General features: G+C 41.8%; 1 protein-coding gene across 1 annotated transcript; it reads right to left on the reverse strand.

Moving 5' to 3' along the window:
• Positions 1 to 1,271: 1,271 nt before the first annotated feature.
• Positions 1,272 to 20,526, reverse strand: ret (ret proto-oncogene receptor tyrosine kinase). Its single transcript, XM_063491161.1, has 20 exons — positions 19,609 to 20,526; positions 10,346 to 10,591; positions 9,809 to 10,102; positions 8,999 to 9,234; positions 8,734 to 8,917; positions 8,456 to 8,655; positions 7,095 to 7,377; positions 6,849 to 6,980; positions 6,269 to 6,379; positions 6,054 to 6,170; positions 5,692 to 5,936; positions 5,460 to 5,607; positions 5,233 to 5,340; positions 4,936 to 5,150; positions 4,683 to 4,805; positions 4,526 to 4,596; positions 4,193 to 4,330; positions 3,929 to 4,028; positions 3,138 to 3,285; positions 1,272 to 2,244 (listed from the first exon to the last, which is right to left on the reverse strand). Exons 1-20 carry the CDS (start codon positions 19,673 to 19,675, stop codon positions 2,087 to 2,089), a joined length of 3,324 nt encoding a protein of 1,107 aa, XP_063347231.1. The 5' UTR covers positions 19,676 to 20,526; the 3' UTR covers positions 1,272 to 2,086.
• Between the last annotated feature and the right edge of the window lie 70 nt (positions 20,527 to 20,596).

Raw genomic sequence — 20,596 nt, forward strand, 5'->3', positions numbered from 1 at the left:
CTTCTTTTTTCTGTTTTAATCACATGATATTTCTGTAACGTGGGTCTAACCAGTCAGTATTATGTGTAGGTGTAAAAATGAAACCCTGAAAAAGGAAGAGAAGTAAAGGGGGTGGTTTAATGTTACACACACAGAGACACACACACATCGGGTATCTTTACCTATCATAGATTTTTTTTTAAAGTACAGATCTAGTTTTGTGCTTCAACTCCAACACCAAAACCTTAATTTGCTTTTCAGTATCATATACATTCACTGGGCTGGTTTGGACTCCCTTTTGGGTTCAGAGCCGTCTTAACTCTTAATTTTTATAAAGATTTCTCAGAGATGTTGTCCACAGTTACATAACAGCATCACCCTGCACATCCATGATGTGAATTCTCCATTTCACCACATACAAAAGGTACTCTATTGGAGTGGCATTTGGTGACTGTGAAAGTCATTTGGGTACAGTGAACTCATTGTCATGTTCAAACCAGTTTGAGATGATTTGAGCTTTGTCCTATGCTAATTTGTCCTGTTAGAAGCAGCAATTGGTAAATGTGTACACTGTGGTCATAAAGGAATAGACATGATCAGCAGCAATAAATTGGTGGGCTGTGGTGTTTAAACAATGCTTAGTTAGTGCTAAGGGGCCCAAAGTGTCCCAAGCAAATATCCCTTAAACTATTACACCACCACATCCAGACCCATCCAATCTTCCACCATCCAATGGGTTCAGAAATGCTCTTCTGCATAGTGATTTGAGTTGCTGTTGTCTTCCTATCAGCTTCGAGTCATCAGCTCAAAGCATTTTTCCCAGGCCACTGCAGCTCACTGGATATGTTCTCCTTTTCAGACCATTCTCTGTAAACCTCAGAGTTGGTTGTGTGGGGAAAATCCCACTCAATTTCTTAGTTTCTGAAGTACTCAGACCAGCCACTAACCGAGCCATTTTCAAAATCACTGACAAAGTCGTCTTTCTGATGCTCTGTCTGAAGGTCATCTGGACCGGGTCTACATGCTTAAATGGATTCAGTTGCTGTTATGTGATTGGTTGATTAGATACATGGGCTAACAAGTAGTTTAACAGGTGTAGCTAATGAAGTAGCAGGTGACTGTATTTGCTTACAGTCAAAAGAAACGTGAAGCAGTGTTAAAATTCAAAGAAAATAAAGTATGAGAATCCTTGCATTGCTAGGCGATCCTAAATGTTTAATATATAATTTATTATTATATATAATAATTATTTTTTAGAAATATAAGGGGAACAGACAAATTGCACATTTTTTAAATATTTATTAATAACTGGAACATAACAAATAATAACAACATAACAGCAAGGACACGAGTTGGTTTACAGAATCATATTTTTCCACAAAGGCTGCCATTACAGTGAAGGACAATGTGAACTATAACATTAAGTCTACATTAATCCTCGTGTCCTTTCACTGGAGTGGCATTCAAAAGATGATGTTTTCAATGTGAAAAAACAAGAGCAAAAGTAAGAAAAACCCATTCACTGAACATGTCTGCTTTACTTTTCTTTGGTGAGACCAGTTTCAAGACATCTCGTGGGAGAAACACAAAATAAAGGGTCTTTGACATTTTGAGGAGCACAATCCTCTAAAGTAGAAACTTTTTTTTTTTTTTTTTTTTTAATTTTCAGAATAAGTTCAGCATTTTGTTTTTGTCCACTCAATCCCAGCTTTCTACAACAGGTGATGGTAAAGGTGTCCCCTTTAATTCCTGGGCTTGAAACTTCAAAGTCACATATGAACATTTGGAAGCTATTGTAGAAGCAGCACAGGCACTTAAAAGACATTGACACTGACATACAATCTGGTACAATAGTCATGCAGTGATACAGTTTGGCCGACATAACCAGTGAGGTAATAATAATTAACATACTGAAGAGCTGAGTGAAGCATGGTCTATGTTGGTCCAGCCGGTTTCGCAGCAAAAAGACCCCAGTCAGAAAGGTTGCTTACCCGTGCAACAGAAATAAAAGGGAACCAACTTTAGCATCAGATTGTTTATGTACAGTCTTACAGAAATATACACATCTATACCACTTAGTCGTCTTTTCTACAGGGTCGGTCTGTCTTTAGCTATCAAGCTTGTCCACAGCTTTTGCGGGTGAAGGCAAAGCCATCCAGTTTGCATAAACACTATCATTGGCATATCTTGTAAAGACCGGATTAGTGGCATCATGTCTGTTGAGCAGTACCGGGCTCGTCTCGGGCCAGTTGGGGTATGACATGCCTAAAAACGAGAACACATCATTTTTCTGCACTCAGTGAAAGAAAAACAGCGTGCAGACAGTAAGGTTCTCAAACAAAACTCTCCAAAACAAATCCTGATCTGATTCTGAGAAGTGTAAAGTTATGGCTTTGTATTGTATATGCGACACAGAATAAATGTTAATATAATTCGTTAATTATTTTCCTTTTTTTTTGTCATTTATTAAGCCTGCATTGTTACTACTGCCCCTACATTTCGCTCGGGGCAATATGCAACATGGTGTCTACTTGTAATCAGTGTCAACTGAGAGTTGCATTCAAAAGCCTTACTGTTTCTCTGTTCATCATAATGGATTAAGAGCTAATGTACATTAGAAAGACAGGAAATTTATCACAATCTGGAATTCAAACCACAATGAGTGATTGAATCAGTGAGGACCTGTTTCAAATGTTACACACCGTTTCCTCCAGTGCAAATAAATGACGAGATGAGGACAATGTGGAAATGAATGGGGGAAAAAAACAAAACTATTTACAAATTAAAAATGCAGATGAAGCATGAGTATGAGGAGTGGATTATAAATAAGAATGAAGGGTATTTATATTAAATTTTTACAAATATAGCAATTTTTGGTCAGTGCTTGTGTACATTAGAAGCAGGTCCGAATAAAACAAAAAAAAGTCAAGACACAGGAGCTTTTTTTTTTTTTTTTTTTTTTTTTTTAGCTGAGCCTCTCATTTACGATGAAATGGGAGCTATGTCAGCATTAGCGAAAGGCATGCCTAGATCACAGTCACACACACTTGACTACGGGGAAAAAAAAGAAAAAAAAAGCCAATCACAACTTGCCAAAAAAGAGAGCTTGTGTAGTGTGTCCTGTTTCTAAAATCGAGTAAATGCATGGGAGATTCTACCATAGAGCTTGTTTTCAATCCATGTGGAGGGGAGGGTTCGAGGGAGAGGGGCGTTATTACAGTCCACTAGTGGTGTGTCCTCTTCAGAGAGGGCGTCGTCGTACAGCAGGGCATCGGCTGGAGTGGACGCCGCCAGATCCAGGTAATCCTGACAAGAGCAGATGAGGGTGTGATTAGGCTGATTAAGGAGGAGGGGGATTGTAGCATGCAAAGGTCGGACGAGTGACCCGTGCACTGACTGCAAGCTCCAGCAGACATTTCTGCCAAATTGTTCTCTTTACCGCATCCAGAGTCTTGCTCATTATCTGGTATTGATAACAGTGAAGAACGAGCCCGCTGCGTTACAGGACGCCTGCATTCCCATCTGCTCAAACGCTCTATATTTAGCCTCACTTCTGCAGCAGGAGCCTGACTGGCATGCTCTGTGATTACACTGCCCAAGGCCACATTTAGGATTGCTCTTCAAACACTAATTATGGTATCTTAGGAGTTTTGGGGAGAGTGACAGTTCATACAGCATAACACAGCATGTGTCTGTATGTATGCTGGACAAAGCACATGCTGTCCTTAAAAAATGATACACTGCTTATTTTAGACTAGCTCCAAATCTGAAAGGAGTGGAAAGTGCACAAATAAAACCCCTCAAACTTGTATCTGTCAGATCATCACTGAAGTGTTGTCAAAATCGCGCCAGTAACACACAGAAAGAGGCTGATTTATAGCTCCCCCGCTTCCTTGCCGGGGAGGAAAACGAATAAAGCACTACAAGGTATTTTATAGCTTCAACATACCCGACTTTTCACCATCATCTTCTCCAGTTCTTTGCTGATGTCTGCAAATGTCGGCCTCTTGTCCGGTTCTTGCTTCCAGCATCGGAGCATGAGGTTATACCTGGAAAAGAGGAGCACGTTTCAAGTGGGTGAAATAGAGTGAGTATCATTTAATCCTCCCAGCTGAGTCATTTTCCCCCGAATGTGGTGCAGGGGAGTTATAACACTCAATGGTAATGAGGAGATACTAAAGTATATATGATAGAGTGACAGAATAGAGCTCACATTTCCTCCGTGCAGTTCTCTGGTCTCTCCATCCTGTAGCCAGTCTTGAGGAGGTTAAATAGGCGCTCGGGAGCGATACCTGGGTATGGATTTCCTCCCAGAGTGACAATCTCCCACAGCAGCACACCGAAGGACCAGCTGGAATAAAATAGAGAAGATCCTAAGAATATTTCTATGAACAAATAAGAGTGAGACTTGGGTATTTTTGCAAATGGAAAACACCCTTATTTGCGTTCTTGCCAAAGAAAAGCATGCTGATTAATTCATGGGCTTTATTGTCTTATTGTTGTCCAAAATGTCAGAATATTTCCTTTAAGCCGTGATTGTACTCACACGTCACTTTGTGTTGTGTAAATGTGGTCAAACAAAGACTCTATTGCCATCCACTTAACCGGTATACGGCCCTGAAAAATACAGAGAGATGCTGCTGAGTGACTATATCAGTATATGTACCTGTATCATAACTACTCTTCTCTATTATTTTTTCTACCTTGCTTCTTTTAACATAGGAGTCCTCTTCATACACGTCTCTGGACAGGCCAAAGTCAGAGATCTTCATCTTCCGCCCTTCAGCAACAAGGACATTTCGTGCTGCAAGGTCCCTGTGGACGAGCTGTTGGACCAGCACACTCATTTAAAGTGCCTCACATTTTTCTTTAACAGACATTTAAGCTTCTTACAATGAATCTTCCACTGAATTGTTCAAATATTTTAAAAAGAAAAACACCAGCTTGGCCTTATACCTTCATTTCTGCCAGGTACTGCATGCCTCTGGAAATCTGCCAGGCAAAGGAGATCAGGTCACCCATGGTGAGAGCCCTGTCGTCTGGGTTCTCCAGGTAGCTTGAGTTTCGGTTGGCATCCCTGCCCATATAGCTCGGGCCAACTTTCCGACTCTCACGAAGGAAATTACGGAGTGACCCATACTTGGCATACTCGACGATGAGATACAATGGACCTATTCAGAGAAGCAGGGCTCTTAGACTCAATGTGCAACACACATGTTCTGGGATGGTATGGCAGGACGACTGAGGTCTTACCGTCCTGGCTGCAAGCTCCGTACATCTTTATGACGTGCGGGTGGTTGACTTGCTTCAGCAGAGTGAATTCTGACAGCAGGTCACGCAGCTCGCTGTGCGAGGCGTTTTCTGTCACGGAGGAAAAGAGGGGGATCGTAATGATGAAACCACTCACCTCTTCAGACATTCACTCCTCATATATCACAAGTGCTGCTAGGCTTGTCTGGCCTTTGCCTGGGTACTTTTACCTTTAAGCATTTTCACAGCCACAGTGGTGTATCCAGCTTTTCCTTTCAGCCTGAATGCTGTTGCCTTGACAACTTTCCCAAACTCTCCTTCTCCCAGCGTCTTGCCAAGCACAAGGTTTTTACGAGGAAACTCCCACTTTGGATCCTCCTGTTGAGACAAGGCAATGACGGTTTGTACTTCTCAAAAGATCCATATGAGACACAGGGGATGAAAGTGCTGGAAGAACCTTACAGGTATTTTAAAGGTTTCGGTCTCAATTGATTCCTGCGAGCCCCGGCGGACATTGTTGGCAGGGAAGCTAATGGGATAGGCTTGAGCTGGCCGACGGAAAGTCATCTCAGCAGATGCTATCGGGGGCTTTGGCGAGTTCTTGTGGTATCGGCGGATGAAGTATGAGGACAGGAGGATGGACACGATGAAGGAGAGGAGAAGAGCCGTGGCAATGACGGTCTTACACATTTCATCACATAGCGTCTCTGGAAGAGAGTACGTTGCACAGTTTTAAAGAAAGAAGCACTCAGTGCTTTGCTGATTCAGAGTTAAAATGGAGTGCGTTAATCAGCAGCAGTTCTGTGTGGTTTAAGGAAACTCACGCTCAATGTCATCCTTCTCACAGAAGCATCTTTCTGTGAAGCAGTAGCAGGTTCCATAGCAGGCCTTAATCCCGTTCCCACTCAAGCCTCGTTCATGGCCTCCAATAACGGGCTCCTCTGCAGAGACAAATCCAGTGTGAGCACAGTCTACATAAAGCAGAATGGTCTTATTCTCGCTGTTATACACTGCATGTGTGTTAAAAGGGAAAGCATACTTGTGCAGTCTTGCGGGCAGATTGAAGGATCTTTACTTTCCACTGCATCACAAACACTATCTGGGCATGTCTGCAGGTCAGGGGAGCAGGTTGAATAATTTTCAGTTATTCCTGGAATATGAACACAAGAAAAGAAAGAAACCTCAGCAGGAAACGAAGGGAAAAACAGCCAAGACTGGTAACCAAACTGCAAGTACTTTGCATTCAAAAACCCATTCAAAAGTTGTCTTAACCTGACTGCATGTTTGTCCTTAACACTGCAAGATGCAACAGTTTTAACAGCAGCCTGCATCACAGTGTTGGCTTGCTTTAGCAACAGTAGGGTGTTAGTCACACTTGTTTTTCAGCCAAATTAGGACCATGTTTTGCCACTTCCTGTAGCAAAATGATCTTACTGAAAAGCATACACATGCAGTATTCGGCCCTTTAGCCCTTTAATTTGTTTCATTACTGACACTGAAGAAAACATGTACTCATCTGGTTCTAGTAAACTTCCCCCAAGTTCTCATAATCATTCAGTAATGTTAAAAAGTTACAAGTTAAGGAGAAAAAAAGTTTGTCTTTATGAAATATAAAGTACCTTTCTCAGTGCCCTGCCTCCACTGGCATCTACCGGTTGTTGCCCCCAGGCCTTGGGTAGACTCACAATCTGTTCGCTGCCTGTTCTCTGCACAGGACAGGACCTGCTGACTCTTCTGACCAGCTTTGATTGCTACGTACAGCAAAGCCAAAAGAGCACATTAGCAAATCTTTAAAGGACACTAGAGATCAGGGTAAAATGCTTGACAATAGTCTGCATGTGTGCTTGCTGTGAAGTAGTACCTACCTGTGCCATCTATTTTGATGTGGATCTGAGTGCTCGCCTCCAGCTGTTCGTTTCCCTCCTGAGCAACAACAAGGTACTGCAAGTCCTGGCACTCGGGTTTGCGCAGTGCCTCAGAGTCATTCACATACAGATGTCCCCACTTCCTGTTTGGGGATTGGGTGATGCTTATGGCTGTGTAGCAGGCTTGTGAGTCAGCAGACATGTTCTTATCTGGCACCTCAAGTCGGTATATGACACTGAAGCCATCGAACTGCTGGCAGTTTTCCACACAGATTTTGCCAACCTGACAGGAGTTGGGACAAGAGATTGAAAATGTGAATGACACTGGAGAATACAAGTGTAAGGATGGGATAATGCACACGCCTTTTGTAAACAACTGAATACAACAATTTGAAATGCAAATTACTAGTTCATTCCTACATGATCTGAAAAAAAAAACTGCCATTAATTCAAATAATTACATTTAAACTGATTGTGGTACATTTTATAAAGCCAGAATAGTTTTGTTTTTGCTACAAAGTATGAAAATGAACAGAAAACACTTGAGATGTTATTTTTTTTACTGCCAGCAGGTGGCAGTCTCTCTGTAGATTTAATGAATAAAATGTATTATTATTATTATCATCATCATCATCATCATCATCATCATCATCATCAGGATTTTAATGTAACAGATTATAATGTCAAAGGATTGCACTGATGGCCACTTACACTGGATTAGTACTGAACAATAATCAATGGATAAAAGCTACTAAACCTCCCAGAAGTTTTACCTTCTGCTGACTGTAAACAGGTTTGGTTTAAGCAAGACACAGGTGAATATCTTTATTTTGTAAAACATACAGAGAGATCTGTAGTTGTGAGTTACTGTGTACTAAAGCATGTGCAATGTGATGGCTTATAAAGCCGGTGTACAGCAGGGTTAGTCAAATCAAATGCATTTCCCAATGCATCATAATGGAGCAAGTGCCTACAATTCAATTTCTTGAAGTCTCTCTGTCAGAGTTTAGTATAAAGAAGCTGATATGAGGCCACTGATGGTTCATATTGCCTATGACTTTTGTCCCTGGTCCCTTTCATAGGTCAACAGTGATTCATTTGTTAATTATGTCACGAATAAGATTATTAAAAAGATTCAGACTATATCTTTGTCACTGTCCGTGATGCTATCACGATGGAAAGATAATTTTTTTTGTGTGTCCATTAATCCATCCATCTTCTTCTACTCCTCCAATTCTTGGGTCGGGCTGGAGCCTATCCCATCTCTCTTAAAAGTTTAAATTAAAATATATGTTATTATAATCCAGACCAAACACAAAGTTCAAGGTTTTCATGATAAGCAGTCATGCAGTCATAAGTACCTGTGCATAAGGAGAAGCTCTGCGTGAGACTGTGAATATATGTGTGACGTTGGGGAAGTGGATTTGGACGGGTAAGATGGTGACATTGAAGTGCAGCAACACTGTTCCCTCTAGACCGGGATAGGTGGTGTCATTGACCAGGTAGTCGAGTTGCAGGGTGCGATTCTCTGTCACGTGCAGGTTCCTCTTCAGGACCAGCTCTGAAATCAAGAGAAGTCGTGAAAAGCCTCATCTCCTAATGTAACTAATTCTCTCACGCGAAGCCTTGGAGTACTTACGGTAGTTGTGCACAGTCTCTCGAATGCCTTTGGCTTTTTTTTCAGTGAAGGAGTTTTTTATGTCAAATGTTTCCTTTATCCATGGGTCAGTGTTGAGCCAAGTCCCCACATACTTATTGTGGTTGTCGACTAAGATCGGGGTTAGATCTCTGTCAAAGACATACAAGGTGCCAAAAGTTCCACCCTGAAAAAAAAAGTCACATTGAGAAATTTCAGGCCTCATGTAAACATGAATTTAACCAACACCGCATCTGTACACAATCACCTTCGTCCGATTATAGCTGATGACGATGTCTGCCGAGTCTGTTCCGTTCACATATGGCGCGTTATCATCCTCATCATCGACAAAAACATTCAGCGTTGTTTCCACCTTGATGATGGTGGTTTCTGACTGGACGTTACAAACCAGCAGGAGTCTGTAGCATTCGCTCTCCTCGCGGTCCAGCTGAGCGTTTACCACCAGCTCTTTGTTGTCGTTTACAGCAAAAGGTCCCGGGGGGTCTGCAGAAAAAAGGAACAAAATTAAACAAAACAATCGAACAAACGAGCCTGCATGTGGACGCAACCACTACATGAATCAGGTGGCGTACTGAATAAGACATGAAAGCAGCATCGTAAAACATCTCAATGGAGCTAAACTAGGGTCAAAAGTTTCATTCATTTGAAAAAGTTTGTTGAAATTGAAATTGTAAGTGTTGATATTTAAAACATAAGAAAAATTACAAGTAAAAAAATGAGCATTTTGGTTGAAAATGGCCCCCGCTCCTTCACGGGATGCTGCCGGCATCAGCCAAAATGTAAAAATAACCTACTTCTGATTATCCTATGATGGACTATATTGGTGGGTAATACACACATACATACGTATACATGCATGTACGCATGCGTGCATACATGCATACATACATACATGCATACATACATACATATGTAGTTGGTCAATCAAGCTGACTCTGTCATCAACCTAAAGTGAAATCTTCTGTTTTGTTGTTGTGTTTTTTCTAAAATGTACCTCAGGGCTCGTCTATGTTTTTCCTTTCACAAGATAATATGTTTTTGGTCCGATGTGTCTAACCTGATTCCACACTGTAAGAGATGGTGTAGTTGGGGCAGACATTGAGTCTGGTGAGACGCTGTAGCTGCCGCAGGGCTCCTGGGAACCTGTTTTCCATGATGTGTGGGTTGGACGTATCTCTGTGTGGGAAGCAGAGTTCCTTCGTATCTGTCTGAGCACACTGAGGCAATGTGGCATTGACAAAGTCCAAGATGATCTGCACAGGTTTCCGCATGAGGCAAAAGGGCTTGTTGGTGAATTCAGATCGCACCATGGCATTCAGGAATAACTTTCTCACAGACCACGACCTTTGATCTGATGGGACACAGAGCCAAAACAAAAACAAGAGGCATTTTAATCTCAGACAGTGCTTTTTTTGATGACACAGCTCTTCTTTGCTTTTATGCAATCACATTATCATCCTGAACTCGAAGCCAGAGCATTATTGGTATGCGAAGAGCATAAATGTCTAGAAACTAATTTACTCTTGTGTGTAGCGAATACCTGGCACTGAAATAGGACTGTGCATTACCATCAAAAGCCTTGTATCCAACTCACATAGCTGGGCAAAGTCGCTCTCCTCCAGGGTTTTGTTCAAGAATAGTGTCCCGGTGTTGATGTTCATGTAGAACCAGGAGCTGTAGTGTGGAGGTGTGGCAGTCTTTGTTGGGCACAGGTAGAAGTGTGGCTTCTCAGTTTTATCGTCCCGCATGGCGTGGACCTGGAGGATGGGTGTCCCGGCCTGCTGGCCAACATATACAGTCTCAATGTACTCCTTCTGAGGGAAGTACAGACACGTCGCTCCTGCACCAAGTGGACATGAAATAACCAGATGTTTAAAATTTGGCAGCCAAACGAATCACAGGGGAAAAGTGTTATTATTATTGTTTTTAAGGAAAATGTTACCACAACTGAAAAATAAGGCATGATTGCATTGCAGATGCTGATGACAGCATATCAGACATCACTTTCTGGATGTTTAACTGAGTCAACAATACCCACTGACAATGCCATCTGGGCACTGAATGGAAATCAACACATACATGGACTACGACAGGTCCAATTTTTTTTATCTTCTAATATATCTTTCATCTCTCTCCCACGTTAGCGGAAATTGAAAGCAGGGCTCAAATGACACTTATGCAGCTCCTTTAATGAATTTCTCATGTGGTCAATACCATGTGGTTTCCGATTCTCCTTGTGTTCACCTTGAAAAGTTTAATTACAAGGGATAACATGATACGGAGGAGACATGTATCACTGCCTGCAAGTCTGTGTGTGCGTGTGTGTGTGTGTTGGGGGGTTGACGAGTAATCCATAAAGCAAAATAGCAGGCTGCGTGTGTGTTTTACAGGAAAATGGAGATGTGAGTGTTCCTTCTGTAATTATATCCCTGTTGTGTTCCTCTTTGACGACGGTAGGCGACCATTTAGGGAACGAACTAATGTCATTAGCAGACAGCAAAACTAGATTTTCTATTTCTGTTGGTGCAGTTGAAGCCTCGGCTCTGGTTTCAGACATTGATTTAATTTTGAAGGGCTTAGATGACAGAAGGCTGAGTAGATGGATAAAATGTGGCCGTCCTTCCTCAAGGATGGAGATACGCTCAATGAGGCTGCAGACCTTTTTATTAAAAGTGTTCCGGAGGCAAAACAAACAGCAGGGCTCATGTTTGTTAATCTTGGTGGGGATGGTGGGAGCCGGTTTCATGACTAGGGATGATTTTTCCATCCCCTAAATCTATTACAGCCAAAATGCAGTCATTCACACTCATACTATTGACTGTATTTTATTATATTTCCATTCTATCTTAGCTGATTTTTACTATTTCATACCATGAAAAGGTCTGAAATAGGTAATTGGCTTCATGATGCATAAAAGATTTCTGAGAAATTGTACAAAAGATTTGAGGGAAAAAATAGAAAAAAGTAAAGAACTGTCCACAGATTATTTTAGGTTGTAATTATACTCAGTTTATACAGTTAAAAGGTATGAAACACATTAAAAGACGCGTAATCTGAGCATCAGGGCTTCAACTGTATACCCAAAACAACCATTAGAGGGAGCTGTTATCACAGTGACACGGGCTCGAAAAGCAGCTTAATCATTATCATAATATATTACTGCTCTAATGTCTCTACTGCTTGGATAAGATGTTAAAAGATTGGACTCGTTTCTATTTGACAGGTCAGAAAAGACTCCCACTACTCTCTACAATCCCTCATCGGATGCATACAGACAATTTAATTAATCTACAGAAATCTTACAGACGACGGCCACAAATTGAATACAGCAGATGACAGCAGCTCTGCAAATAAAGCTACATGGTCCAACGTGTTAACCAGCGGGAGCTGAACACATTTATGAAGGCAGGCATTGGCTGCAAGCCACAGTGGCCGGACCCCCTGCAACACAATTCGTTTATATCATTCAAAATTCAATTTCTTTCTAGGACAGAAGCCAACAGAAAGCAAGCAGTTTATATCAAAACTAATTAATTGAATGCATCAAGCAGGCCCATCCGAGCAAATGGCATCTTTGGTCTGTGAAGCCATGATGATGCTTTTCCAAGGCATGACTCATTACCTTCCCTAAATGATGCACAAGAATGGCAGAAATACAGCTGGTGGTGACATTTTCACCTATTATATTCATGTCTAAATAATGACCGAAAAGATTAAAAAGACGTTGCAGAGGCTTCATTTCCATGCTTTGTCTCTGGGCCGCTAAAGAACGTTCTTTCCGGATTTTAGTGGGCTGTTTTGGAACAGCCTTGGCCTGTTATTGCTCACAGTGTGTAAACATTAGCATCATAAGCAGATGTTTTACAGCCTTCGATCACCTATAAAACTCGTGCTGAGCTTCTGCATACAGTGTCATTCCTTTGAAAGTAATTTTGCAAACAGAGAGTGTTTGAACAGGACAATTCATGTAGCAATCCATGTTTACAGTAGATATCATGTACCGCCGAGTGGATTGTGAAACTGAATTTATCCAACGCCAAAAAACAGGAACACGAAACAGTGGAAAACCCTTTTACGTCTCTATAAACGTTTGCGCTTCCTGGTTGTCGTTTACGATCGCAGTCTCCATGAGTTAATTGTGCCTGGGCGCGCGTGTGTTTGTTTTGTCTCGTATTATAACTGCAAAAGAACAAAAAGGACAAAAGCTCATCACAAAATCTGAAATCACGCTCCCCGTCAGCCACAGACCACAGCATGTCTGGGACAGGTCTGAGCTGATAGGGTGGGACGCCCTCCATCGTCCCAGACAAAGACAGGAACTCAATTAGCTCAATGCGTGCTTCGCCTGATAGATTTACCAGCTATGAGCTCATGTGCTGGAGTAACCCACTGGCTTACTAATCTACCTCCAAGACTCAATGAAACAAAATGTGGATCTCCCACTCAGACGTCCTCACTGAGCATCCTTGTCAGCAGCGTGGCAGATGAGGAAACGTGACCCTGCCCGGCTGCTGCTGTGTGATAACTTGACATTATAATTGCGCTCTTAGTCTGGACCTCCAACAGTAAGAGCTCAGCTTCGTGCCCCTTTTTCTCCCAAGGTCAATGTGGTCTGCGCCTGCCCCTGGTAACGACCCATTGGGAAGGCAGTGTATCTGGCAGCATATCAATCAATAACCACACTAATCAACAGTGATGCTGATTGTTTTCCACTGATGACACAGACAGAGAGAAAAGCTGCACAAGTGCAATCACGTCTGCCGAACATAATATTGGAGTTGCTTAGGCATCTTGTGCGTGGACACTGAAATATTACTTCTACTGTGCACGTGTAATTTCACAGCCTGCTCCACAATTTAGCCCATCAATATCCACATTTTCAAGGAATCCATCATCTTTTACAAAGAAGCTATAGCCAGGCACATTAAGGAGCAGTTCACCCAGTTATATCACGGTGACATAAATAATAATCACTCGGAAACCTATCGTGATTGCTCTGCTTCCAGAGATGTTGCTGCTACTGGAATGGTTTTCTTCAGAGATTCAATTAGCTAAAAAGCTGCACATTCGACTATAATTCCACTTATGAAAGCTAATATTGATCATAATGTTTTGAAATCTTTCCCCCTCCTCTGTTTCCTGTCCTATTATGCTCAAATGCTTCATCATATCACACTGGTTTCAGAACCTGGATTTATATAGGCATGACTCTGATGCTTTTCGATCTTTCAAAACAACACGTGTAATAAGGAAAGAAAGTCATTTCCTGTCATAATGACACAGTCATCGAAGTTTTCATCCGATTAATAAGATAGCTGATCTGAGTTTGGAAAAGGCAGCCGGGCTCCAGGTAGATTACTCAGTTTACCATGATGCATACCGTAACATAATAATCAATTACCACATAATGTAATCCAATTATTCCCCAGAGAATACAAGAGCTGAGATCCAATGAACCATGTTCATCAGTCATCAAGAAATCTAATAGGACCTCTCCTTAGGGGTTAGCTGCAAGTACAAATTCAGTTTAAGGATTCCACTGGGGATGACTGTGGCATCAAAAATTGAACACGTGGTACATCATGGAGCTCCAGACTGAGTTTGATGAAGCAGTCATTAGGTTGCTTTGATAAAATCATCTACCCTCACCACAGCAGTGGTAAAAAGCCATCAGATTTACTGACATGTAGAGAAGGAGGCAAATACTCTAAATGCCTGTGGCAAAACACAGAGAGCTTATTTATATTTGCATAAATAGCTCACAGTCACAGGTTTCATAAAGGGTTTAGCTTAAAGTACCAGATTTGGGAAAGAATTGCTTTACAGCTTTTTTTAACACTACACCAAGCAGTCTAGACTCATGCTACCAGCTCTTTGAGACTGTATTTATCAGTCAGGTCTGTGGCGTCTACATTTAGCATTACTCTGTACTCTGAATGCTAACATCAGTAACGCTGCATCATGGTCAGAATGCCAGTGTTTGTATTGTAACATCTTCTAATCAGCGCTAAATACAGTCTGAGATTGATGAAAATGTCATTAGTTGTGCAGTTACTGGACAAATTAAAATCTTGACCTAATTATTGTACTCAACAAAGCAACCAAAAAAATAATAATCATGGGATCATTAAGATCATTGGGATTCATTTTCTCAGAGCCATGAATGTCTGTACACACTTCCAAGGCGATCTATCAAGTAGCTGTTAGATTATTTTAGTCGGCTGCAAAATGAGTAGGCAAAAACAACAGAGCAACACTGCAGTGAGAGAAAAACTAACAAGGCTGAACACAGTCACGTGTATCACTTACACATACTGTGCATCGGAAGCATCAAGAGTCTTGTTGTTTCAAAGAAGCAAACACAGCAAAAATGCATTAATATATATAAGATGTCCTAATTGTGGGAATCATCAATGCACCAGCGTCATTAAATGGCACTGGTAAGATGAGTCGCCACTATTCGCACTGCTAGACTCTGACTGCTTGTTACAACTGTCCTAACATGAGTGAATCTGGTGGATTGCAGTATGGAAACAAGGGGAGAGTCGCTGCTTTATGTCGGGGAGTGGAGATCGCTGAACTACCAGCACAAAGGGAAGTGGAGCTTTCAGAGTTTCTGGCATTGGCAGGTGGTTGCAGAGGACGGAAAAAAGATTTCCAGCATGTTTACCCATTTCAGTTAAAAAAAGGACCAAACAAATGGATGCCAATGTGGAGCTGGAAGAGGATGGGGGAAAACAGCAACATAAGAGTGAATCAGCAGCATTTATGGAAAATGTTAATTTAAGGACATTTTCCACTATTATGGTTTGCTCTCTTCAGAGAGATTGCAGTAAATGTACACATTTGATTCTGGCACCAGTATGGGAGTAGAGTCGCTCCCATTTCTGCAGTGTCACACAGACCATGTGGACTCAGATAAGCAGGGTCTGTGCTTTGTTTTACTTATTGTTGTAATGACGGGTCAAACACGATGTGCACTGCTGCACGACTGGAAAACAACTTGTCAAGACCCATGTGAAACCAGAGGACTAAATGCCCCGAGGGTAAAATCTCAATCAATGTCTCCTTGTCCTTTCACCACAGCAAATTAGATTCTACCCATGCATGAGAGCGAAGTGTGACCCTGAACTGACTAGAGGATCAGACACAGGGGTTTGACAGGTAGGAGCGGCATCCGTGCGACGGCAGAAATGGCAGCCTAGGATTAGAGGTCGGGACTCTCAGGAGTCTCAAGGCAGTAGCAGTGATTTGGATGAAAGTTATTTCAAAAACCGTGGGTCCACTTTGGCTGGGAAGCTCGAAGGATGAGAGTCTTGTGACTGATAAAGTGGGAAAATCGGGAGCTTTAGTAGAAAAGACAAAGCAGCCTAAAGTGCTGCAGCTGTTCCAACAGGTATCAGAGCATCTGTGGCTGACAGCATGTTTACTGTCGCTCATAAGCTTAAAAAAGAGGGAACATGCCAGCTAGCTCTGGTTTTGAATCACAATAATATAGTCTGTTGTATGCCACATTTGGAAAAAAAAAGAAAGAAACTTTTTGCTATAGCAAGTTTTAAGAATCACAATATGTTTTTTCTAAGTTGCAAAAAAGAAAAGCACTCCTGTTGACGTAGCTCGGTAAAAAAGATCTAATCTACTTGCATAATGATGTTTCCCACTCACACTCAAATAAACACAGTGACAACAAGCGTGGAAAATTGACAATATTTATCATGCATCCATGAGGAACACAAGACAGAAGCTTTACTTAATTATATCATGCTGTAAGGGGCTAAATCCAATAGCACCACGTATCAAATGAGATCTGTTGGTCTGGTACTTCTCCAGAGGAAAAGATGCTGATGAAAATGATCGCTTTGAGTTAAAGGGAAGGAGGAGCACTATACCACTATGTTATGGTTTCACCGGTCAGAGGGCGAGGAAGGGTCAGAGATACCGTAACAAGGTCACGGTGGAAGCAAAACAGATCAATGCTTTTACGTGAAAACATCTGTGGCACTTTTTTGTGTAAGAGATTACACAAATGTGTGTATTAAAAAGGGGGAGTGGATTTTGGCTTTGACCAGGTTTCGTCACAAAATGTATTTTCAACTCCAAACGCTTTGTTTATAAAGCTGCCAGCTGATACTGAAGGCCTAATCTAATTAATAAAGGGTTGTTTCAGTAAGCTCTCAAGATTTCCTCAAAATGTAAATAAAAACAAAGTCACCACGAGCCGGATATTCCTTTCTTTGGCTTTTTTTCTAAACAACTGCTTAAAATGTTCACACAGAAGTGCATGTGACTGCACGATCTCTGACGACGCAAGCACAGAGACAGAAGAGCAGCTGCAACCTTAGTGGCAGCTAATGGGAATCCTCATAAAGAACAATGAATAGAGGCGTCCCAGCTCCCAGTTCACTCCAGCTTATGTCTTGAACTACTTTACTTTGGTCTTAAGTGCAGGGCAATGTCTCAGGAACATTTAAAAATGCTGATTGCTACAAAAGTGAGCACTGATTGCCAATTTCCTTTGTTTGATGATCTCAGCGAGAAACACTAAACTAATCAGTAAACTGGAACCTGGAGCAGGAGTTATATAAACCCCACCGGGAAATTCCTTTGTAATAGCCATTCATGACTGTGCCATTCGTACAATTACATTGAAGATCAGAAAAACTAAAGTTAAACTAAATTGACAAATGCATATGTATATTTATGTGGAACTTCATGAGTGGACGATCACAGGAAGGAAAGACCTCCTATGGCATCCAGTGGCGCATTTAGTTAGTCTTTGTCTGGCAAGCGGAACAGTGTGCAGGGTGGGACATATTGTCCGTATTGAAGATACATTTTGGCAGTATCTTCCTCTCTGCAATGAGGGAGACTTCTGAGTTTGAACTCCAAAAAATATCTAAATCATGGTATTACATACAATAAAGGAAAAGGGCCTCGGCAGGACAGAGAGTTTCATTTTATCCTAGTTATTTGCCCTCCTCATTTCCACCATCCCTCATATAATATACAAGAATGATCGGAGTCCTTGATCTTTTCGAGGCCACTGCTAACTCCTTTCTCAATGCTAAGCTGGAGCTGGATAAGTTCACACCAGACCACAAAACCATCTACCACCTTCTGGTAAAACTGCAGAGAGCTTACCAAAGTAGTACCACTGAAATTTAAAGCAAAAATATTCTTTAGATTCAATCAGTGACTCAAACAGCAATAAAAATCCACATTAGACATAATGTGATGCAAAAAGTGCATCACAACATGACTCATTTACTTGGAAAATGACTCATATGTAAAAACCATTTAGTGATTTAAGATGTTTTAAAGGAGTCACAACAGGCGGAACATCCTCACAAAGTGGGGTAAAATAAAAACAATCATCGATCTGGTAAAATCGGACTATGTCACTTTGTGGCATAGTCCAAGCGGCCCGTCCGCTTGCATAACAGACGATATTTTCCTGAAGAAAACAAACAGCCAGTGTTTGCCCAGAGATAGGAGCAGCTGCTGCACACCTGCCCATGGCTCGCCTCTTCTTCTCCCTGAACAAGTGTAGGTCTTTTGTTGCAACAAACAGGCAGGTGATGGGCGCCACATTCACATAGGGTGCAGCTTTCAGCACCCATTTAATTACCAACATGTCCTTGACACATGAAGTGCAATGAGACCAGCCCTTTTCTTCTATAAATATCAGGAGAAACGCCTGCTTTGGTGACTGTGCAAGCAGAGCCCAGCAAGAAAAGCCATGTGGATGCATGTAAGGTCTGTAAGAACAGCATGCGTGTGACTGACTGTGTGTGGACTTTGGACTGATTAAACAGCATGTGTAACAGTGAAAAAATAATCAGAGGACACTGCATAAAAGTGTTCTACCTTAACAGTTGCATTAATCTTTTTAACTACTCTGCAGAAAACTGCTCCCCTGGGTGATTAAGTAGGTCTGTAGTTTATTGCAGGAATAAAACAGCAGTGCTCCATACACGTAGAAATGAACATCTTTTTATACATCCCAGATCCACTCAAAGACTTTGATCATAATGTTTGTTTGCCTCCCCATATAAAAGCACTGATAGTAACCTCTGTAGTCCAAAAAAACCCCGTATTTGTTCGAGCATTACATCTGACATACTGGCGGCACAGTCCTGAACTATGAGGGACACTTTAAATATAGACTTCATGAGAGGGCAGTGTTAGTGCAGTTGGGCTGTGGGATTGTGGACGGGATTATAATATTATGATATATGGCTGCATTCATTCTACTCTACGTTTCATTGTTGTCATGCCACGCATAGCCAGCGCACAATGCAAGGATCACTTTTCTGCTGTGTGGCACAGTGCTGGCGTTGTGTTCGTGCCCTTTCAGATACTTCGTAGGGGAAAAAAGGCCTTGAAAATCACTCAGCTTCCAAAATGCTGCAATTTAGCTTTTCACTTGAGCAGCCCTGTGTATTTGTCAGTTGCAATCTAGACTTCATGTTCACTGGCTCGCTCTGTGGCAGCACCTATTTCTCTTCACCTTGGCCAGCTTTGCAGATACTAAATATAATTTTTTAAATAAACATATTTTAATTCCTTCTGCGCTAAACGGTCTCTCTGGCAGAAAGGTCAGTAAGAGATGGAGATAAAAACTCAAAGACTAAAGCTAATGCTGTCTGAATAATTTATAATACCAAGGATGAACGCGTTTAAAATAAGAAGCGAACATTAAATCGTCTCCTCTGGATTAATAGTTAAGACCAGAGCATTTATTTTGTTTTAAAAAACGTTCGAACACACTAGTGCAACATTTAGCATTAGTTTGCAACTTCATCGTGCGCTCCTTCACCCTTTTCCAGTGACAGGAGAACTCATGATGAACCTTACCTTCCAGCAGCAGCAGCAGAAACAGCGCAACGATGTTTCCCCGAGAGAAACCACAACTTGACCTCATATTCGCGAACCATAGGTGAAAGTTTCTGAATGAAAAGACGATCCAAAAAAGTTCCTCTGGGCGAAAATTAAATAATAACAAGAACAACAAGAACAATAATCAAACCGATAAAATATACAAAGATGGGGGGTATAAACCAGTGCGCGCTCTGCGTCCAGATGAAGTCCTCAGTGTCCCATAGACGGGCTGCTGTGTTGAGGCTACAGAGGCTGCTGCTGGGCTGACTGGCTGGTCTGGTGGGGGGGGGGGAGGGAGGTTCACTGCTTCACTACCCCGCTGCTTCCGCAGAAGCAGGGCGGCATAGCATCTACAGGAAATTTAAGAGCATAATTTAACAGCAGGTCAGTCATCTCATTAAGGCTCTGCGCGGGGGAGGTGGTGGGGCGTAATTATTAACAATTATAACTGGGCGCGTAATGGTTCACTTTAAAGGCACAGGCGCTCTTTAAAGGTGGGCATCAGGTGTGCTCGTTTTAGTAACCGGTTCATTATAACAGCCGTGTGATAATTGTAATTGTGCCTTTTTGTTTAATTTTGCTAAGCTTGAAGTAGCTTCGATGAATTCGTTTGTTTAATTCGGCTGAATAAAAAGGAGACTTTGAGCACAATGTTCCAGTTGGTGGCAAGAATTAAGTGAAACTCCTGCCAATGAAGTGACAGGGCAGGTTGTTGTTGTTGGGGTTTTTTGCCTAGACATTTTATTGCATCCAAGTACTCCATGTGGATAATTAACACTCCCCAGCTGAGTAGAAGTCCTCTGCAGTCTTTGGATCAAAGTCCCAGAATGAAATCAGGGGGTTAAATGATGTGAGACCGTTCCTCTCTCAGGTCTGAGTGTGTGTGCGTGTATGTCAGAAGCTGAGGGTGTGTTAAAGAGCGGGATCTCTGTGTGACTGAACAGTGAGGAGATAGCGTGGAGTG

Source organism: Pelmatolapia mariae, linkage group LG13 (assembly GCF_036321145.2).
Source record: "Pelmatolapia mariae isolate MD_Pm_ZW linkage group LG13, Pm_UMD_F_2, whole genome shotgun sequence".
In the NCBI taxonomy this organism is placed as follows: domain Eukaryota; kingdom Metazoa; phylum Chordata; class Actinopteri; order Cichliformes; family Cichlidae; genus Pelmatolapia; species Pelmatolapia mariae.